Source organism: Ambystoma mexicanum, chromosome 7q, assembly GCF_040938575.1.
Source record: "Ambystoma mexicanum isolate Mex_15411 chromosome 7q, UKY_AmexF1_1, whole genome shotgun sequence".
NCBI classification, from domain to species: Eukaryota; Metazoa; Chordata; class Amphibia; order Caudata; family Ambystomatidae; genus Ambystoma; species Ambystoma mexicanum.
Genome location: NC_090941.1, coordinates 67,861,935 through 67,885,268, shown reverse-complemented (window position 1 = coordinate 67,885,268; position 23,334 = coordinate 67,861,935). Strand labels below are relative to the sequence as shown.

General features: G+C 49.2%; 1 protein-coding gene across 1 annotated transcript in view; it reads left to right on the top strand.

The window, feature by feature from the left end:
* Nucleotides 1-23,334, top strand: part of PRKX (protein kinase cAMP-dependent X-linked catalytic subunit) — a 545,345-nt gene that overhangs the window by 405,650 nt on the left and 116,361 nt on the right. The window contains exon 6 of the mRNA XM_069640599.1: nucleotides 12,811-12,868. Within this exon, the coding sequence (XP_069496700.1) occupies nucleotides 12,811-12,868 (58 nt within the window). The remainder of the gene's footprint in view (nucleotides 1-12,810; nucleotides 12,869-23,334) is intronic.

The following is a 23,334-nucleotide window of genomic DNA, read 5'->3' as shown; positions in this document are numbered from 1 at the left end:
CTCCCTTGGGTAACACGTGTTCTTCTTCGTCTCAGTGGAAGTCAAGTCACTGGTCCTAGAGAAATACATGGGCTGTATTAGAATATGACCGGGGTTTAGAAGATGGGGCGGTGTGTAGGGTGCTGGGTGAGAATGGCTATACCGCGTCTCCTGTATATGTTTGTCCCTATTCCCAGAGGGGAAGTCTCACTCAATGAGATCCTCATGCTTAGTACCACCCCCAGGGAGACTATCAGATAGCGGCCTCACATCCCTGGCCTCAAGTGAAGGGGCTCCCCTCGGGGAGAAGTGACAACATCCAAGGATTCATCACACTACTTTACAGGGCTAAGTTCAGTAATTTATATATAGGAAAGACTAATTTGTGCCCTGATCGTCTGCAGTGTGCTTGTCAGATTTGTTTGTACACATTTTGAAGTATGTTTTTATTGTTTATTCTAGACTCTTATTTTGGTCTGCCTTCCTAAGATAGGACCATGTTTAATTTTCCCGGGCTGTACTATTGGCTGCTGCCCTCTTCTTTTCCCCCAGTGACTCCGCCCTCAGCACCCATCCTACAACTTTCCCTATTTTGTAAAATGTTTATCCCTATGTTTTGTCAGGATTTTCTTTTTTATTCTTAGCCCATTCCCTAATTAATTCCCCCGACCCCCTTTAATTCTGTTACCCTCTGTATCTACCAGTGCCTCTTTAACTTGTATGATTCTGGCTATTGCAAATCCCAAGGAGAAATGGTAACCATTCACGGACAGCTCCGATTCAAATCCCCTTTACAGGTTTCAATTGAGCTTCTTCCCTCTTCTTTGTGTACACACGGGTTTGAGAGGGATCCTTCTGCCACTTCTGTTACTGTCACGGCACAAATTGACAAATCCTGAAGCCTATCACCAAATAATCAAAAAAGAAAACCTCGCACCAAGCGTACCTGCGATGTTTATGTTCATACAGAATTGCAGAAATGAGCAGGGAAACTGGCAGAGTATCCCATTCCCAAAAATGTGGTCCTCAAACACAGAAACCTCATGTTTTTTTATAGCATCTTACTCAATGAGCCTCATACGGAAAAGTCGGTATGACGGTAGGATATATTTAGTTGATTATATTAGCAATACACTGCCTAACGTCTCATACTCCTACGTCCCGTCCCCTTTCCTCCATACTTATGGGACATTCCTCCATCCTGTCGGATGGGACCGGAGCACTTTGTAAAAGCATCCAAAATTTTGCAAACATTTTAGTCCTCCTCTCTTCCTACGTGGGGCCCGGCATGCGGCCGTAGCCCCGCCCATCTGTCCTTTTCTCTGCTCGTTCGGGACTTGACGCACTTGCATCCGCAGAAGATTTTCTTCCCTTTTTTTCCTCCTCTCTGGCTCTTGCTAGCGATCGTGTACTAGTCTGTCTGTCGTTCAAACTAGACTTTCCAGATTGTTCGTGTCACTGACGCTTCGCGAGGGCGTATCCCCATCCTCTTTGTTTAGAGTGTTTGAGTCTGGACCACTGTTGGGACTCATGTTTTTATTGCGATTCCCTTTCAGTCCGGGCACTTCAACGTCGTTTGGAGCTTTGGGAGGTGTTTCGACAAACTCCTCCTTCACATTTTCAATCTTTTATCGACGAAAAGAAGAATCACCCGGTAAGTTCTTTGCTTTTCAGAGCACCCCGGCTGGGAGACACCTTTCCGGGCTCTTCCCGGGCCGGGAGGAGTGTCGACAGCTCGATCACCGGGGATTGCCCCAAGGTGCCTTCTGGGTCTAATAATTGTACTGGCTTTTTCTCCGAGGGTCTCTGTAAGGGGGCTGTGGATAAAGGAGTACGCTCCGAGGCCCCTCCTGTAGGGGCTGCTTGTAGACCCAGTTCTGAGTCGTGGGGTACCGGAGCTTGCTCTGCTGCCTCTTTATCGTCTTCCCTCAAAAGTACTGAGGTGAGCCCCGAGGCCTTGGTTGGGATTGATGTTACCGAACATATGTTCGAGGCCCGCGCTAGTAAGGCTGTTACTGGACCTGGGTCCGAGGTCCCTCGAGGCTAAAGAAACCAACATTTCTGAGAGGCCCGACAAGGCCTTTATCGGTGAAAGTTGTTTCTCACCGTTCCCGCTCTTGTGCCGATGCCAGAACTGTTGAGGGGGCAAGGAGTGAAAGTTCCTCCTATACCGGCAGTGCCGAGGTCCTACCTGTGAAGGCTAGTTTGGCTATTGGTATGTCACAAACATTCCAGGCCTCACAGTACCGGCTCGGCCAGGGTTCCTTATGTAAAAGCTAAAATTAAGACCACTGACCCACCGACGGAGACCCCTGCCTCACTTCCACACATGCCGCAGTTCCCCTCAGGTGATGGCAAAATGGTGGCCGTTCCCGCCAAGACCACGGCGGCCATTTTGGGCGCTTCCCCTACAATTATGCCATCGGCCTCAGGTGTAGGAGTTGGTTCTGCGGGTGAACATAAAATTCCTTGTGCGCATCCGTTTCGTCCAGTTTATGACTGGAACGCTCGGATGCCCCTTCCGCACAATGTCTCGTTGCCTGTGGGTTTGGCACCCTTGATTTTTGTGGACACTTCGGGGGATGGGCCTGTGTGACAATTATCCCCTCTGCGTCCCTGCAATGATCCTCCTCATGAGAGGCCTCCTCCGGCAGCTCCAAAACCGTCTCCGGAGGACGCCTTTTTCAGCAAATTTCAGACGCTCATGCGTACCGATCCCATGAGGGAATATTTCAAAGGGCTTTTTAGGGAGATATGTCCGCCCGCGCCTCCGGCTCCACCCGTTCCTCCGGTGGTCCCGCCAGCACCTCCCTTGCCTACGGTGCCTTCCCAGACTCTTCCACCTTTGCCCTCTTTGTCCCGGCTCAGCTGGATCCTGAACTGTCAGATGACGCGCAGGGCGACCGGGACAACGAGGATCTGCCCCGCTCTATTAGCTTTTCATGACCGGGTACTGGACATGATGTGCTTCTTGGATGTTCTGGTGCCCGAGGCACCCGCTCCGCAGGAGGGCATGCTTTCTGGGGCATCCACCCTGTCTCCTTTGGAGCGTACCAACCTTTTCTTGCAGAAGGACGTTCTGGCCGAGGTCCGTAGGGTTCGAGAACAGCCACACTCTGGCCTTTTCGTCAATAAGAAAATTGACGTGCGATACAGGCTGCATTCTTTGGAAGAGGTGGCTTTGTCATCTTGTCCGCCCCCCTCCTCCCGGTGGTGACTGCGGCTACCTTACAGTCCAGGCCTGCAGCATCCTCTTCTATGACGGCTACTCAGGTTCTGGGAAAGGAGGACAAGCTTCTCGAATCCCTTGGGAGTAAGTTTTTCAATAACTCGGCCATGCAGCTCCGGCAGGCCAATGCCGAACTAGTGTTAGCGGTGGCTAATATGCAAGGTCTGTCTGAGTTTGAGGAGTTCATTCCGGTCGAAAAGCTGGAGGATTTTAAGACGGGCTTATACGACGCCAGGGTCTTGGCCCAGGATCTCCTGGAGGCTGCAGCTCACCACGTAGACACCTCGGCTCGGGGCCTTATGCTGGGGGTTGATACCTCATGACAGGCGTGGCTACATGCCACCAAGTTTTTGAAGGAGGTGCAGGACAAGGTGTTAGACCTTCCGTTTGACGGTAAGGAGCTGTTTCATTATACCACGAATGTAGAGCTGACTAAGACAAAGGATAGCACGCAGACAGCAAAGTCCTTGTCAGTCCTGGTAAAAAACCTTTAAAACTCAGAGACCGCTGTCACAAAGTCAGCCCTCCTCTGGTTTCAGGGGTGTCCTTGACCGGGGAATAACCACCGGAGGCAACAACGGTCTTGTTTTTTCTCCCGCTCCTCAGCCTCCTCCACGGGTTCAGGTGGCAATACCACTGAAAAACCTACAAAATGAGGGTTCTCTGTGCTCGCACGAGACCCCGGTGGGAGGACGCATTGCGTCTCATTGGGAGGCGTGGCAGACCATCACCGAAGGCAGATGGGTCTCGTCAGTCGCTCGCGTGGACTTCCGCTTACCCCTACCCCACCCTTCAATCCTCCTTTCCAGCTGTCGGGATCGCCCTCCCTGAATGCCGAGGTGCAGGAGCTTCTGGACCTCAGAGCGGTGGAACCCCGTTCCTCTCGGGGAACGAGGGGAGGGCTTCTACTCCTGGCTGTTTACGGTGCCCAAACCCAACCATGCTGGCCTGCGCACCATCCTAGACCTTTCCAGTTCAATCTTTTCCTACCCCAAGAGAAATTCAAGATTATCACGCCCGGCCAGATACGGTCCTCCTTGCAGATGGGCGATTGGCTCAGCGTGGTGGACCTTCAGGATGCGTACATGCATATTCTGATCTGGAATCCACACAGGAGATCTGTTTCTCTGTGGGAGAGGAGCACTTCCAGTTTCGAGTGCTTCCTTTTGGCCTCAGCTCAGCGCCGCGCGTCTTCACGAAGATGATGTCGGTGATCGCGGCCTATCTTCGTCTGCAGGGTGTCCATGTGTATCCGTATTTGGATGACTGGCTTTTACGCAGCACTTGCCCGTTGAAAGCCGCCTGCAATCGTCAGTCTCTCCTCCAGCTCCTGTTCCACCTCGGGCCGTCGGTGAACTGACGGAAATCTTCCATGACAGTCTCTCAGGACTTGATTTTCCTGGGTTTTCGCTGGAACCCGATCGACTGCGAAGTGTACCTGACCGAGGACAGAATGGCGGATCTGTTGGTCACGTGTCAGATGCTTGCACAGTCAGAGAGCATGTCGGCCTGGTGGTTCCAGAGGCTTCTGGGCCTCATGGCCTCGTGCGTATTGGCTCTTCCTCTTGCTCATCTCAAGATGAGGCGGACTCAGAAGGCTCTTCAGTTCTTGGCATCAGGCTGTGGATCCGGACTCCGAGTTGATAACGATTCCGGCTTCAATGAGAGCGGACCTGGAGTGGTGATCTTCTCTCAGCAATCTGTCGGTGGGGGCGGGTTTTCAGGACCCAGACCCTATTGTGACGGTCACGACGGACTACTCCCTTCTGCGACGTTGGATCTTCTTCAGGTCTCGTATCATTGGTCGCCTCAGGACAAGCTCCTCCACATAAATCTGGAGCTTCAGGCGATTTTCCTAGCGCTCAAGGCGTTCAGACCGATCATTGCCAACAAAGTGGTCTGTATCCGCACGGACAATGTGGTGTCGATGTATTACATCAACAAGCAAGGGGGCACCAAGTCTTCCCCCTCTCGTTGACCTGTCCATCCAGATTTGTGAGTGGGTGGTTCGTCATGGTGTCTGGCTACTTGCAGTACACATTCCGGGCCAGCTGAATGTCCCAGCAGATGCCCTCAGCGGCAAACAATGGTCAGCTACGAGTGAGAATTAAAGGCAGAGATACTCTCATGGATTTTCCTGCGCTGGGGCACTCTGGAAGTGGACCTCTTCGCTACGGTGGCAAATGAGAAACTTCCTCTGTATGCCTCCAAAAACAGTGTGGGAGCCTCCTCGCTGGGGATGCTCTTGAGATTTCATGGGACATGAAGGCTTATGCTTTCCCGCCTCTGGTTCATTGGACGATTTGCAAACTGAAGAACACGGTGAACTGTTCCCTTCTACACATAGCCCCGTGGTGGCCGGCCAGGTTTTGGTTCTCAGAACTTCAACACCTGTCGGTGTATCCGCCGATCAGGTTACCTGTGAGCCCCGATCTTCTTCACCAGGGGGAGCAACAGCTGTGGCACCCCTCCCCACAATGGCTCAGCTTGGCAGCATGGTGCCTGAGTTCAGGTCCTTAGAACATCTTAGCCTGTCTGCGGATTACATGCGTATTATTCAGGCAGCCAGGAAACCCTTGACTAGGTTCCAGTACAGAAGCAAATGGCTGGACCCATGGGCGGCTACAATTGACACGGTACTGTCCTTTGTATCCCACCTAGCAGAGTCGGGAATTCACGTTCTGTCATGCAGAACTTATCCTTTGGCGGTTTCCGCCTACCTATCTATGGACCAATGCTCTTACTCTGTCTAATCCAGTGGTTAAGAGACATTTTGCAGGCTTGTCACGCCTTTATCCTCCGATTCGTAGTCCGCACCCTTCGTGGGATCTAAATCTGTTCCTGACAGCGTTGTGCCATAAACCTTTCGAACCAATGGCCACAGTGGACCTCAAGCACGTGTCGTGGAAGGTGTTCTTTTTGGTTGCCGTTACTTCAGCAAGGCGCATGTGTGAGCTCCAGGCTTTGTCGGTGGAGCAACCCTTCTTGGTTTTTCACAAGGATAAGGTGGTCCTACGGACAAACCCTGCATTCCTGCCGAAGGTGGTCTCTGATTTCCATCTGAACCAGTCAATCTCCCTGCCGGTCTTTTTTCCGAACCCCGCTTCAGAGGCGCAAAGGGTTCTGCGTTGCCTGGATGTTAGAAGGGCTCTTAAGTTCTGTCTGGACAGAATATCCGAATTTAGGAGCTCTTCTAAAACTGTTGGTGACCTTTGGTAATCCACAATGTAAGCAGGCCTCTAAGGCGCCTATCTCCAGATGGATCGCTGCCTGCATTACGGAGTCTTACACCGTCCAAGGACTGCTGCCTCCTAAAGGTATTCATACACACCTGGTCCGGAGCAAGGCAACCGCAGTTGCCTTTCAAAAATATGTCCCCTGGGAGACCATCACAAAGGCAGCTACTTGGGCTTCCCAATCGGCTTTTTGTAAGCATTATTGTCTAGACCTGAGCTCCAGATCTGATGCTCGGTTTGGTCAGGCTGTGCTGAAGAACCTGTTACAGTAAGGGGTTTTCCATCCACCCATAGTTCCTGTAAGAAGTGCTTGGGAATCTCCCACAAGTATGGAGGAAAGGAGATGGGACGTAGGAGTATAACCAGGTTACTCACTGTAGTGACCACCTTACTCCTAGTCCATAGTCCCCTTTCCTCCATATGCCCGCCCTCTGTCCCCTCTAATAAGGTTCCTCAGTTATTGCTAAAAGGTCTCTGACCTGGCGATAGAAAAGGACTGATGGGCGATGCGTGGGACGGAGCTGAGATGGGCGGGGCTAAGGCCGCATGCCGGGCCCCGTGTAGAAAGAGAGGAAGGACCAAAATGTTTGCAACATTTTGAATGCTTTTACAAAGTGCTCCGGTCCCGTCCCACAGGACGGAGGAATGTCCCATAAGTATGGAGGAAAGGGGACTATGAACTAGGAGTAAGGTGGTCACTACGGTGAGTAACCTGGTTATTCCCTGGCCTTGATAGCCATAGCTTTACCACACTATTCGAGCACTGTACTATTCCGCTTACCTATTCATGTGATACATACCACCAGTTCAACAGATATTTCCATTCTACGTAGTGCAGCTAGATCCTGGCACGATCTTCTTCCTAGTTCTCAGGCGGTGCAGCTCCCCCGTGGGCTGGGAAACTGGGCATACCTGAGCCCCGATCATTTCCTGATGTAGCATCTGCACAGCCTTTTGGGTTCTAGGAGTGTCTAAACTAATCACAGCAGACCGGTGGATAAAGCCAGAGGGCAGATTCTGAAGGGGCAGAGCCATGTTCTGCATGCGCTCTAGCTTTATTTCATAAACGAAGTTGGCCAGTGAAGGTGGCTCATGTCCCTTACACATGTGGGGATATGCCATGAGTATGTACAAGTTGCTATGCTGAGCATACATCCTACACTGTTAACACAGCTGTGCTGTAGATTTGGAGGGATATGAACAAATGACATATTGGTTGGGAGCAGTGGATATATGATTGCATGTTGTGAATTACGATGTGGGTTTGGGTGGGTTTCTGTTCTCTGGTTAAGCCTGCCAAACAAACCCAAACGTCCCTTACACCACCCCACCTCCCTCCCCTACTTGCTTGCTTACCTCTGCTTCCCTACCCCTGCAGAGGCAGATCTGTCCCTCTAATTCGGGTCAGATCCGACGCCGCTTGGTCCCTTTTTTTTCTTTTTTTCATTTTCCCCCCAAAAATACCAAACGTGGGGTGCGGAGGACACTCCGACCATCGCTTCACATGTTCAGTATTTTTTATAATCGATGGAATGTTACTGGCCTAATTCGGTCAAATGTACCATTCGATTTGATTATAAATGATCAAATTGGCTAATACAATTTCGCCCATCTCTATGCTTTGCATACTAGTGGGACAATGGCGTTTTGGCAAATCATTTGGCTATTTAGAGCATCAGAGCCTTTCCACCATTTGTAAGACGAAGTTTGTGTGTCTGACAAGATGGTATTACAGCTGGCTCTATTAAGTGGTGATCTCAAGTGTACGTTGAGTATTAAAGAGAATAGTGAATGTGGTTTGGTAGTAGTCTTATAGGAGTAGTCTTCTCATGTGTGGGTGCCCCGATTTGTGGCTTTCACACTCGCATCATTCCTTGTGTATAGTTGTTTGACTACTTCCATTGTGTGTGTGTGCTTTGTGTGCGGGCACCTTTTTCTGCAATTGCGTGTAAAGTGTTGTGTGTATGGCGAGTGTTTAGGGTTCAGAAGTACATCCCTGTTGAGTTTTGGCGTCATGGCTTTACTTGGTAGAAGTTGGTGTGGAAGGTTATATCCCGCTCGGGAAAGCACTTTGGGGGTGTGGTGTATTGAGGGTTCTGGTAGTCGGGGGTCTTCCATCAGTTCCCAGAATGTTCAAAGGGTGATCATTTGGGGGCGTGGGGGGGGTGCAGGACTACTCCCGAAATGCACAGAGGTTTTCAGGGCATTTGGGGTACTATATGAACTGTGTTTCAGGGCATGTGAGATTACGAAGATGTGAAGTTTTGTAATTTGGGTGTTTTCTGCTTTTATGGGTAAAGGGGTCTTCTCATGTGAGTTTAGCCTGTTGCAGGTCTGCAAAATGTTGCTTTGTGTACGGAAAAATGTAGGTGTGGGTAGGGTCTGGTTTGAGCTTATTTTTAGGAAAACGGGTTTGAGTAAAGTGTGAGCTGCCAGAGTTTCGAGTGGATATTGATCGTCCATCTTGCAAGCTGGTTAGTTACAATGTGTGAGAAATTGAGTGAAAGCTGTGCACAGTTGCACCAATTCCTGCTTGAATGGTATATCTTCAACATGCTGATCAGTGTGCCTTTTGCAGCATGATGGATGCTGGGTTGTATAAACAGTATCATTGGATCGGTGCCTTGTGCAGTCTGTTTGAAATAGGTGTGTATTCATGATCTTCATCATCTCATTGAAATCGTTATTGACCTACTCTCAGCCAATCAGAATGTTTACATCGCAGTCAATAACTACTTGTATTGACTGAATTCTGACTACTCTGCCTTCAGAAGCAGACATGAAAAGACAATGCAATTTCCAGGCATGGTTTTGGTTCAACAGAAAACAATCTCTTGGAGGGCCTTTTTTGGCTGCAATATGCTATTTAACACATCATAGACCTATGATGGATTGACAAATGCTTTTGCTTTCTTTTAGGGAAACCATTTACTTTTTTTACATGCAATTGCCTGCTTATGTTTAACCATTTCCAGTTGAACCAAGTTTCAATCAAAATGCTTAACAACTACTACAAAATAAAGCCACATTTACCATTTTTAACTTCACCACGAAAGCTCCAAAAACATATATTGTCATTTCCATCATGTGTCTATAGCCGCATAGACATTGGGCGGTTTGGGGGGGGGGGCATTATTGATTTGGATAATGACCCTTCTCCCAACACTTGACCCTCCGCAATAACGTGGTGGCGGGTCATTATCCCATGATAACCCTTCACTCACTCTATAAGGCTATATTATAGGAAGGATTTTGGCAGATAGGTTAACTGCAAGCTTGCTCTTCTCTAGCTAGTATGTTTATGGTGTTATCCTCGTGCTCTTGTTAAATGGGATACTGTTAGGTTTAATGTAAAGGCTGTCTGGTTGGGGCGTATATGGAGTTGTGGGGCCTGAGTGGTACTGATTTGGTATGGTGCATATGCTTGAGAATTGGGGAGGAGTTGTGTGATGATTGGTAGAGTTGGACGCATACATCTTTCAGGGATCTTAAACTTGATAATGGGAGCAAATGAGTTATAGCACAGATTTGGGCCAATTTTAATCTTGTTTGCTTATGTAAATATTTGTCAGTAAGTGCCATTTGCATGTTCCAATATTTGTGTATTTGGACATAATCTTCGAGATTAGAAAAGGTTATTTGTGTGGTGTTTGTTAGGGAGAATTCTCATTCTATGGGTAATTTCCCTTACATAGAGTCCCCCAGCAGCTTTGCTGGATTTGAAGGGTTTGTTTCTTTTTACCTGCTAAGAGTGAGACTCTTTTTCCCACTCTTAGGCATTTTTGCTATGTGTGTTCTAGGCTATTTTTGTGTTTAATGCCTATGGGGTTTTCTCTCACCCATAGGAAGCATCTTTATCCACGTGTTACACAGCACCCTCCGTGCAGTGACACAGGGGAGTCGTAGCGACCCCCAAACATAGACTCCATACCCTGGGACTGACTACTGTCTCCCAGGGCATGTAAAGTCCCCATTGACTTTACTAGTCAAATCCTATGAACTTAACCAGTACAACCCATCTTACAATGGAGGTACTGGAAAGGGTTAATAGTTTTTCCCTTAGGTTCATTTTCGAGGGGGTACCTTAAAGTCCCACTCTCTAAAGTTTCTGGCTGGTGGCAGTGGTTACTACCATAAATATTCAACCGCAAATATTTTCCTAAGGGATCTTCCCATTGTTCGAGGCTAACCCTTTTACTGACAGCCTCTAACATACCGCCGGTTTATTTTATTATTAACTTTACTCCAGTAGGTTTTATTTGCCAGAACTTTAATGTAACTTCTTTCTCGTGTCTTACTTTAAACTCCGAACCCAGGTCGGGGATCCTTTGTTCGCTCTTTTGGCTGGCTTCTGCCAAGAAGCCCTCCTTTCGGCGCCTCGGAGTCTGGGGTGGTTCTGTTTGGGAGGGGGAGTAGAACCCCTGGACAGAATTGCCGCAGCAACTCAGGTTGCACTCTAACCTGATAGGCTGGAGGGTCTCCCAACAAGAAGACCACTCCACTGTGTAAGTGACATCTAGGCTGTATGAATGGGTCTCTTTCTGCATAAAAGCAGGGTCCCGAGGACTGGAAGAGCAAGACGTTGCCACTGGAACTACGGAACCGAAGGGGAGAGAAGCCACAGACATCTTCCGCATCTACACCACCGGTGAAGCCCTGCAGGATCGTCTCACCACTTTTCTTCCACACGACGAGAGGAGATCTTCATCGAAAGAGCCTTCTTCCCTTGCGCTGGTGGCACCAACCAGTTCACCCATCGCTTCCCCGGACCTGCCTTGATCGAATCGACAGTGCCCAGCACTTGGAGACAGGATAGCCAGGCAGCTATCAACCCGGACCGCGATTAAAAGGAGCGTACCTTTTAAACTTTGTTTGGCAGCACCACGGCTGGTTTCATCCCTGGGTAGTGCAGTGACTTGGACCTTCCTCCACGACGAGAGCCTCTCTTCCTCTGCTGGACCCCTCGAACTGCAGGAACTACCAGGAACAACCGCCACCGCAGGAGCCACGTCTTCACGTTTAAGGTACATTGTTCCGCCAGGCCTCACTTTCCCCGTGGTAGCCCTAGAGGTGTTTTAAATCCTTTATCTACTTCTTGGCTTGGCCGCTCATTGTCTTTCCCCTCGCATGAACCTTTTCAATATTCGTTTACCAAAGACTTGACTGCAGCTACAAGAACATTTTTGCTCCGAAGATCTTGGTCCTGTACCACTGACTCTGGCTCAGGCCTATTGACTCTGGCTGACTTGTTAGATCTGCTCTCACTAGATTGATTTTCAATGAGAAATGTGTCGATGCCCCTGAATCTTCTAAAGCCCTCTTCCTTCCTACTGTTTTAACTTGTGTAGTGCCATTTTGCTCAGTTTTCATTCACTTATCTTTCTGCTAAAGTGTTACTGTGCATTACTTGTTCACAAAACCTCAGGTAAGTGTTGCTAGGGGGTGTCTGAAGATATTTCAGTTTAACTTGTGCTTTCCCTCCCTTTCGTTAAATTGATAGAGTGCCATTTGTAGTTGGTTTTCACTGTGCCGTTTTGCTCAGTTTTCACTCTGCTGCAAACTTGTCTACAATTGAATAGGGAGTTGTATATACTTTTCCTTGACTAAATTTAACTTACTTTATCAACTGTGATTCATGCGTTGAACTAGATGTATATAAAATAAATATATATTCTCTTTTTGATACAAAGCTTTGGTCAGTGTTTCCTTTTTCCATAGTACTCAGTATTCAGGGTTTACACAATAGGTATCACAATACCTATTGTGTAAACCCTGAATACTCCTCATCTCCCTCTTGAGATAAGTCTGACTGCTTAGCCACAGCTACCAACTAAATCTCTGTGGTACAGACTGATACCAAAGGGTATTTATTGCTCTCACCTGTAGTCCTAATCCTGGGTAGTGGTCCCTGAGGGAACTGCACAGGATTCTGCTTAACAGTGTTGCGACAGCTGGCATGAGAATAAGGTAGGTTACGTTTGTTGTATGCAATGTTATTTGCTTATATGCTCCAAAGTTGAAAGGCATTTCTTTTAAAAATCTGGTTTCTTTATCTCGATTGAGCACCCGCCATATAGTTCTGTCCTCCCTCCTGGTACATACCCGTCACTTGTACCGACAGTACACAGCAAAATGATCTGTATTGCGAGTCTCTTCTCAATTTCATTAAAGGAAACAAATGTTAAACTCTTGCTTCCTCAGCCCCAATGAGCAGCCACCCATAAGCTAAAGTGCAACTTCATAGATCAAGTTGTGATTACGGATTGTGCACATCTCTTAAAGTACTATCATCTACTTATTCTGTAGTTATTCTGATTGTTGTTGGTAGCAATTGACGAAAATCACATTTTTGTTTTTATTTTGCAGAGACCTTATTAAGAAGCTTCTTGTTGTTGACCGAACAAGGCGATTAGGAAATATGAAGGTTGGTGTGATGTTCTAGAATTTAAATACATTCTACAGTTTGTATGAAAAATATTTTGTTAACATGCTTAAAAATAACCTTAGTCCTCTTAACGTGATGTTGAAAAGGTATCCGAAAGGTTCACTGTTCTCCATATAGGTAATGTAAATACTGCATTGTTTTGACCTGCCTTCTTGGTAAGGGTCACTTCATTCAACCAACTGCTAACTGGGTTTGTCAGCTTAGCATCAAGAAAAACACCTTGCTGCCGCATAGAGCATTAGTTTGCATTCAAATTTACTTTTTTCACGTCTAGTAGACAGATTATCATGTTTTACCTTCTTTCTGGAATTGCTGGAAAAGAAACTATTGTGAATGTCTACCATGATTGTATAGGTTTGTTCTTTTTTCTGCTTATTTGGGACCTGATCTATCGAACTTAAGATCTAAACTAACGGCTTTTGAATATTGTACCTGCGGGCACGTCAGAGAATTTGAAAGATCTTAAATTTGAGGTTATATAGTATGTTATTGCACATCTGCAAAGACCAGCATATGCTGTATCTATATGGAATGCCTACATTTATTCTAGTTCTTGCATATTGAGTATATGACTTTCATCCGGCGTCAGGTACATGGCCTGTAATGGCCTGCCAGCCCTAGCCAAGGCAGAGGAATGTGGGTTGTTACCAGCCATGTACCCTCCACACCCCCCGAAAATGGGGTGATTGCTATTCGCACCCTGGAGTGCAGATTGTTTTTTGTTCTCATGGAACAACCTAGCTCAGTGCGTATTGCGCAAGCCCAGCTTCCATTTATTTACTGGACATTTGTATGGGGCCTATACACAAGTGTTTCCAAGCACCACAATACAAGTTGCGGTGTTGGGGAAACATAGGAAAGAAAGTACAACAAAAATGGTTATGTTGGCCTTGTGACAATCCTACTATGCATGTGCAAGACAAGGTGGTAAGTGCAGGGTGGGGGGAGGGGGTGGCCGAGGAGTGCAAGAGTGGGGTGCCCAAAGGGAGGGGGGGTTGGGCGAGGGCTGGGGGGGCCAAGACGGCAAGTGCCAGGGGATGGGGGGGTGTAAGGAAAGGATGAGTGCAGGGGAGAGGGTGGACCAAGTTAGGGCTAGTCTGTGGAAGGGAGCCCGAGTGCATGTGATGCTGGTGGACTGGCAGGTGGGTGGTCTGGCTCCTGTGTGACTCTGAAGGGACCAGACTCCAGTCACAGCAGCATAGGGAACGAAGCAAGGGAGAGGGAAGGTAGAGGAGAAAAGGAAAGTCTTGCTTTTTTGGGTTATAGGAACAAACATACCGTACAGTTGAACCCTACAAAAACCAAAATGATGCAGTGATCAAGGGTTCAAAAAAGCATCCCCTTTAGGTGGTATGTTGGTCAAGAACCAATGGATAGAGTTGAATCTCTAATATATCTGGGGTTTTTCATGAACGCAAGACCTGGCCAGACAAGCCTAAAAGAGTGGTTGAAGGTGCAAACCCTGCCACTGATAAATCAACTGTAGAGGGTAGACTGTCGTTATGGTAGATAGACACTGAAACCAAGTTTAAAATATTACAAAGGTAAATTTGTCCCCAAAATCATGTATGGCACGTTTATTTATCCTATCGCATTACTATGCGTGTTGCCCTCTGTGGAGGCCTTGATCTGGAGGAGGGAGGGAGGGAGGAAGAGAGAAAGGGGGGGAGAGGGGAGGGAGAGAGAGGGGGGGGTGGGGAGAGAGACAAGGAGAAGGCGTCCCAATGAGAAGGATCTCCGCCTTACTGGTATTAGGGCAGAGATCATTGGCAGAGCACCATTCCTGAATATGAGAGAGGCCGAGGAGGTAGAGGATGGCAGCTTGAATGAGAACTGTGTGTCGTCAGCATAACACTGGAAATGAGAGGAGAAGATTGAGATCAAGTGGGCCAGAGGGCCCAAGTAGATGTTGAAGAGCCATGGTGAAGAGAGAAAGGGGGGGAGAGGGGAGGGAGAGAGAGGGGGGGGTGGGGAGAGAGACAAGGAGAAGGCGTCCCAATGAGAAGGATCTCCGCCTTACTGGTATTAGGGCAGAGATCATTGGCAGAGCACCATTCCTGAATATGAGAGAGGCCGAGGAGGTAGAGGATGGCAGCTTGAATGAGAACTGTGTGTCGTCAGCATAACACTGGAAATGAGAGGAGAAGATTGAGATCAAGTGGGCCAGAGGGCCCAAGTAGATGTTGAAGAGCCATGGTGATAGGATACAGAGCCCTGAGGGATGCAACGGGTAGAGGGTGAGGTGGAAGAGAGAAAAGGAAAACCAAATCCAAGATAGCCCCCACCAATCTAAATGGTAAAGCAACCTAGTCCCTTTCCTATGTCCATGGTGTGTGCCGAGGACGGGAGCAAGCACCGGAGCACGAAGCTCTGATCCAGAAGGTAAGTGGGGAAGGAGGGAGGTAGGAAAGGATGCAGAATGTCTCAGAGGGGTTGGGAGGCTCCATGTTGACTCCCCACAATTAAGGTGGTGCCACCCAGAGAAAGGCCTCGGGTGGCTGGAAAATGTGGGTGCTACACTGTGTGTTCTCGCTTGCATTTCCAGCCACCTAATAGGCCACCCTTCCCAGAGTAGAGTCTTATCGGGAACGTTCATGTGAGTATTAACTTCCTATTTGGTATTTAAATTACATAGCTGGTATTATTCTGGAATGTGACTCAAGTCCATCTAAATGGTTCAAACCATTTGGATCTGATGCTTGAAAGGGTTATACACTTTCAAACCTGAATTTGAGCTGATCATATTTTTTTGAGGGAGCCACACCATGCCTGCTCCTCCCCTCCTGCTTTATATGGAGTGGGAGACTGTCGGCAGTCGAAGCCACGCAGAGAAAGCTAGCAGAAAAGGCCCTGCACGCTCTAGCTGCTCGCTGTTGTCGCCCAACACCCTTCAGGCAGGTAAGCCACACAAGCTTTACCCCCAACCTCCATCCGACCAAGATGCTCCGCACCATGCCTCTGCCCTGCAATCCCTGCCTCTGACTGCCGTTACCATACCCCCAGAACGCCCGTCCCCAACTGTAAGCCATGCGCCCCTCTGTGCACGCACCCTCACTTTTCCTCACCCCGCCTGCGTAGCCAACCTCTCCCACCGAAACACCCACCTGATCTGCAGATTTTCCGCACCTGCCTACTTCTCGCTCCACACCAAGGCAGCAAAACGTTGCACTGCTGCAAGCCGGGAGTAGCTCAACAGGCCTCCCCCTACACATACCTGACTATCCCACGCAACACTGAGCCCATCTGCAATCAGCATAACAGACCATTCGTATACGTGTATCTGAACAAACACTGTGCTGCAAGGGGAAATCCCCACGAACAAAGTCGGGTGCTTGCTGCACCACTAAGGAGACAGCTCAGAGACACAACCCCACCCATTGCCAATGTCAGCACTACCCCCAAACACCTACGCTAGCAAAACTGTACAGGTGGTGACCACCCTGAAAAATTTAAAGGCTAAAGTTGCTCCTATCCATGCTACGCTCATGCCTACAACCGTAAGTCATACTATGATAATGCTTGCTATATCTGATGTGCCGTGCAATACCATGCCCTGTGTGATACTAGGGCCACTGATGTACCATACCATGCCTTGCCCACTGATGTACCATACCATGCCTTGCCCACTGATGGCAATGATGCTGCTCTGCCTGATAGCAATGATGTTGCCCTGCTTAATACTAATGCCACTGATGTACCTTACCATGCCTTGCACACTGATGGCAATGATGCTGCCCTGCTTGATACTAGGGCTACTGATGTACCATACCATACCATACCATGCCCACTGATGGCAATGATGCTGCCCTGCTTGATACTAGTGCCACTGATGTACCAAACCATGCCCACTGATAGTAATGATGTTGCCCTGCTTGATACAAGTGCTACTGATGTGCCATGCCACCCCCACTGTTAGCAATAGCCTGCCTAATACATATGTCAGCACCACTACTGCCACCATGGCCACGGCCCTACACAAGGCAACTACCCACCAACTTAGCAATACTACACGAGAGCCCCCCTCAACCCCCACCTTCGCCCATGTCATACCCACAGACTGTAACAGGCCTACAACCAAGCCAGTAACAGCGGCCAGAAATATCCAGTCTAGCCCAGCCCAAAACACTCCCCTCAGATGCACCCTCATCAATGCCCGCTCGATCAACGCACATGCACTGTATATTCATGACCTCGTTCCCACCCGCAGCTTAGACCTTATGATAACAGAAACCTGGCTACATGACTCTTCCGGTCCAGCCCTTTCCCTTGCTCGACCTACGGGGTACACATCGACAAGACCACCCCACCAAAGGAGGGGGCGTCGCCCTCAAAGCTAAAGACACACTGTCCATTAGGAAAACTGACAAAACCATAGAAAACAATAGTGACTGCCTCCACATCATACTCGACCTCTCCTACAATTGCACCGTTGCCCTACACCTCGTTTACGGCCCCTCAGGGCCCATAGGTGACTTCCCACCTCCTATCGGACAACCTCAGAAAATCAAATCTACCAAAGCCATTCTCAAAGGAGACCTAAACCTTGGCCTCAACGACCCCAAAGATCCTGCTGCCAAGTCTCTCAACACTGCCCTAACTACTCTAGGATTCAGCAACACCATCTCTAACCCCACTCATACACAAGGTCGCACATTAGATTGGATAGCCCAGCACAATTGCACTCTCTCCATTATCGGAAACTCATGGATCCCCTGGTCTGACCACCACATCATCCAATTCGACATCACTCGCTTGAGGAATACACACCAGCCCACACCATCACTTCCGCCAACAATCTCCAGGAGTTTGCGTCAAGAATACTACATCACCTACTAGTCCCTGCCTTCAGACCCCTCTTCTCCTGAGACTCTCGCACTCTCATACAACAACGCTATTAAACTAGCAGTTGATACCATTGCCCCTCTCAAACCCTAGAAAGCCAAACCCACCAGTCATACCAACGCTTTGTTCACCTCAGACCTCCTAGAACTTTGATCCTAGAAGCGTGCTGCCCTGTCCGTATGGAAAATAAACCAATCAGACTCCGCCAAGTCAGAGTTCCAAAAACGTTCTAGAGAATACAAAAAAGCGATCGCAAGAGCCAAAGCCACCTCATTCAAATTTAGGATCTCGGCTGCAAAATCGGACACTAAAGAAATGTTCTCCATCTTTAGGGACCTTGAGACTCCAACCCTCCCCACCCCCCAGAATATAACTAAAGACAAGACCTGGTGCGACGAGGGCCAAACTGCCATCCTAAACCAACTCTACAAACCAAAATTAAACAGCCCAACAAACCTTGCCTAACTCCCCTCTCCCCATACCCCCACAAACCAGATTCAACCAACTTTCTCCAAGGAAATTCAGGAGCAGGATATTATCAATATCATTAAATCCATCAAACTCTCCAACTGCAAGGGGGACATCTGCCCAGCCACCATTATCAAAGAATGTGCCAGCACCCTCGCCCCCTTACTAACAGCCTTTGTTAATGCTTCTTTCTCCACCGGTAAGGTACCCTCCTGCCTTAAAGCCTGAGTCCGTCCTCTCCTTAAAAAAAAAAAAAAAAACTACCTAGACCCCATGTCACCCAACAACTACAGGCCCATTGCAACCGTCCCATGCTTGCTAAAAATACTAGATAAAACTGCCTGCATACAACTGTAACAATTCATAGAGGAGAACAAACTCCTCGGATTGCGCCTATCTGGCTTCCGCCCGGGCCACGGCACCAAAACAGCCCTACTTGATTTAAAAAATCAAATGGATGATGCAAGAGACTCGGGTAAACACGCCTTACTCTTACTCCTAGACCTCTCAGCGGCATTTGATGTCAACCACAATGTACTATGCCACCACCTTACCTCTACAGCTAACTTCTCACCCAAGGCCATTGCCTGGGTCACATCCCTCTTAGAAGGTAGAACCATGCAAGTCCTCTACGACTTAGCCTCAGCTTCCCCTACCATCATCACATGCGGCGTGCCGCAAGGGTCCTGCTTATCACCCACTCTCCAACATTTTTACAATGCCCCTCTTCTACATCCTGAACGCACTAGGTATCTCCTACACAAACTATGCAGACGATACTCCAGTCCTCCTCCCACTAACGGGCGACTACGAATCTGACGCTAGAGCCTGCATTGCCATTTACACCACCATACAAACTTGGATGGTCCTGAACGGCCCATGTCTCAACAGTGACAAAACCGAGCTTCTCATGATTGGGTCCACTGAAACCCTAAAGAACCTCAGTACTGAATTCAGTCACTTTACCATTGATCATATCAAAATCCCAGTCTCCCGATTTGGTCAAAACGCTAGGAGTCTACCTGGACTCGAATCTCTCCATGACAAGAAAAATCAATGCCATCGCTTCTGCTGCAGCATACCACGCCAATCTCCTAAATGCAGCCAGACCTTTTCTATCCAAGGACAATTGCCTGACCATTGCTAACGCAATAACGGGATCAAGACTCGACTACTGCAATGCCCTCTTCATGGGCACATCAGTAAAGAACCTAGAGAAGCTACAGACTATACAAAATGGCACCCTGCGTACAGCCCTAGGCATTCCCAAAAGGGAACACAGATCTGCAGCTGGAAAAAAGGCTCACTGGCTACCCATTAAGGAACGGGTCCTCTTCAAGACCCTCGCCTTAACCCACAAATGTGTCCACCAAACTGCCCTTTCATACTTGTACCAAAAAGTCAACCAGACCGACCAGAACTCCCTACTCTAACAGGCTCACAGTGCCGAAAATCAAGCGAGCCAGAGCAGGAAGAGCCAGTTTCCCCTACTTAGCAGCCCGGCATTGGAATGCCCTTCCACCATCCCTAAGAGCTGAAAACTCACACTTGACCTTCTGCAAATCGGTCAATATGCTACTCTACATCTAATGCTCCATGTGCCTCATCCACACAATATTGTTGATTACCTGCCTGTAACATATATTGATACCTACAATGTTTAATGTATGTAACATAACCAATGACTATTGACTCCAAAGGATGCTACGATGTAACTAAGCTCATCACATGTAACAGCGTCTCAATGACCAAGGGCTGTTTGCGTGCTATATAAATTTAAATAAACCAGGCAGCCAGTCCATGCGGCAGACAGGGGCGTTGGCAGGGGAGTGGGAGGGGGAAGAGGGAAGGAAGAAGAGAAAAGGAGGGTCTTGAGGAGCTTCCGGAGCAGGAGATCTGGATCAAGCTTGAGAGGGGCAGGGAGACCATTCCAGAGGGAAGCTCCTGTGGAGGAAAGAGGCCTACCACCCCACTCTCTGCTTGGAGAAGCGTCTGATCTGCGGAGAGTTGGATCTAGAAGACCGAAGGGCTCTAGCAGGGAGGTACTTAGGGAGAGTGAGTTGGATGTAGCTGCGTCCCAGGCCCCATATAGCCTTGTGGATGATGCAGAGGGTCTTGAACTTGATCCTAGCAGCAACCGGGAACCAGTGGAGAGATTTTTAGCGCTGGAGAGATACGGTCCCTGGGCTTGAGGCCAAGAATAAGTCTTGCAGTCGTATTCTGGATTAGTTGAAGTGGGCGAAGGGAGGATTGAGGAAGAGGCTGTTGCAGTAGTCCAGCCTAGAGAGGAAAAGAGCTCTGGAGACATTGAGTTTCTGGGGGAAGGTGAGGAAAGGGAGAATGCCTCTGCGGAGGTGCAGCTGATAGTGGGCTTTCTTGGCAAGGTCAGCAATGTGAGGATAGAAGGCCAGAGAGAGGCGTGAAAGATGATGTCAAGGTTTTTTTTGCCTCGCAAGAAAGTGAGGGGAGGGGACCCATAGAGGGCACCCAGAGTGTAGGAGGGAGCTGGTGTCCCAATGAGAAGGATGTCGGTCTTACTGGCAATACGGCAGAGATTGTTGGCAGCACACCAGTCCAACTGTCTGGGATGAGAGAGGAGGTAGTAGAGTGAAGCTTGAAGGAAAGCTGTGTGTCGTCTGCAGAACACTGGAAGTAAGGAGAGAAGGAGATCAGGTGGGCCATAGAGGGAAGGTAGATGTTGAAGAGCCATGGCAAGAGGATGGAGCCTTGAGGGGTACCGCAGGTGGAGTGTGTGATAGGGGAGAGAAAAGGGCCCAGTTGAACCTGGGAAGGTCGGTCGGAGAGGAAGGAGGTCAACCAGTCCAGTGCCAGGCCTCTGATGCCAAGGGTTTCACGGAGCAGATTTGTAAGGGTGGCATGATTGACTGTATCGAAGGCAGAGGAAATATCCAGAAGGATACCAACAGATAGATAGTTGGAGTTGAGATTTGAGAGTTGAGATTTGAGAGCAAGTCTTCACGGGTGTTCAGGAGAGCAATTTCCATGCCTCTGGCTGATCTGAAGCCAGACCGGTGGTCATGGAGACAACGAACAGATTCAGTGTGTTGGATCAGTTGGGAGATGACCACCTCTCCAAGAGTATGCCCAGGAAGGGGGGCATGGAGATAGGGTGGTAGTTAGCCAGGCAGGTGGAGTCGGCAGGGGGCTTTTTGAGGAGAGGATTTACAAGGGCGTGCTTGAAGGGTAGCGGAAAAGAGCCAGTGGCAAAGGACTGATTACAGAAATCGGCCAAGGCTGGAACAAGGGAGGCAATGTTGTCCTTGATGGTTCTAGAGTAGCAGGGCAGCACTGTTTAGAGGAGACTTTCATAGAGAGGACTTGTCTAGAGACCTCATCCGGTGCCATGGGCAAGAAAGTGGTGAGTAGGAGGGAAGGGGGAGAGGGGCCAAGGGAGGCCTGAGAGTTGGGTAGGGGCAGTAGAGGGGTGTAGAGGAGAGTGAAGACGGGGTGTCCTGAGTTTTGGTTAAGAAGTGGGAGGCCAGGGAAGTGCAGAGTGTTAGTGATGGCAGGGGAGAAGTGGAGACTGAAGTAGAATTGGAGAGTTCCTTGCAGATTTTAAACAGTTAGCTTGTCTTCATAATGGCCTCAGAGATGTGGCCTTGGATATGGGCCCTCTCCGTCGAGCGGATGGAGAGTCTGTATTGCCTTTGGAGCAGGCGGCAGCCCAGTCTGTCAGAGGATGTGCCTGAAGCCAGCCACTTCCGCTCAGCAACTCTGCACTTGCGTTTCAGAGAGGCTAGGTCGGAGTCATGCCAGGTGTTGCGCTTGGTGGGTAGGCTTAATGCGGATCCTAATGGCAGGGGCAAGGATGTCCAGGGTGATGGTGATGGAGAGATGAAGATTAGCAAGGGCTGTATTTAATGGTTTGACTCGGCTCGAATAAAACTCAATGGTAACGCTGAGTATTCATACGGTCAGTCTCCTTTCCTCCATCATTCTGGGCGTCCCCCAACATGGGAACAGTACTGCAACCTTTGGCAGTGAAAAATCGAGCTTCCCCTTTAAATTTAGTCGAGCATGCAGGGGCACGACCCTGGGCATGGAAATGCCCCTCAAGGCCCTGCCCTCCAGCGCCTCACCTCAGTCCCTTTTTCTGCATGGACGGTGTCAGACCTGGCAGCTAGGCGCAGAGACTTCTTAACTTTCCGCTTGCTCCCTGTTTTGTTTTATTTTTCAATCTTCTTCACCTCCCTTCGGTGCCTCGCTTTCCACAGCGCTTGTTGGCTGCAGGAGGATTCGCGAGATGTGTGTGCTGTGAAAGCTCATTCCGGACCTTGGTCCCCCATGCGCTCCGCCTCGAGTGCCTGGGGCCAGACCATCACTAAGATGCGGGCGTGGCTTGCAGCGCTCTCAGTGACTGGACATTGAAGAATCAGTTGTCACGATGGAGGGAGATCTTCCACGCTTCTCCTCCAGGTCATCTGAAAGAGTTTGTCTCCAGGACCCCACGTCAAGACAAGGTAGACTCTTTGTTTAATGCAGCTCCTCAACGTGGAGACTGCTTCCTGCGGTCTTCCACAGCAAAGGGTATTTTGGTTTCTGGTTCTGGCAGACCTGAGGCTGCTAAGGCTACCTGCTCCGAAGCCCATGGGCCAGGGGGCTTTTCTGGGCAATCCATTGGCAGACCTGAGGCTGATAAGGCTACTGGCTCCCAAGTTGAGGAGCTCTACCGGGTGGTCCACGGAGGAACGATCAAGTCCGTCCTTGTCGGACCCAGAGGGCAAAGGGTCATTGTGTTCTTACTCCAAGAGTAAGTCCTTGGCACGAGCCAGCACAGCTACCAGCTCTGTTGCTACGGGTGCACAGCCTACTGAAGTCACCTCTAAGGTCCTAAAACAGGGTGATTTGACCACCAGGACGAGAGCTCAAGGCCTACCAGAGCTATCTCCTGAGGTTGATGCTTCTGTTTCAGGTTCAAGGGCCAATGTGCACAGGGCCTTCGCACCCTCCCGCCCAGGGTGTGGCGCAAGACCCCAAGATGGCAGATAAGCACACGACGGAGCCTGCTAGACCGGCGGCCATCTTGGATTTGGATCAGGGCCTTCCCGGTCCCTTGTCTATCTAGTGGGCCACGCATGAAGGTTCCATTCCAAGCGGCGGTGGACTTTATGGTA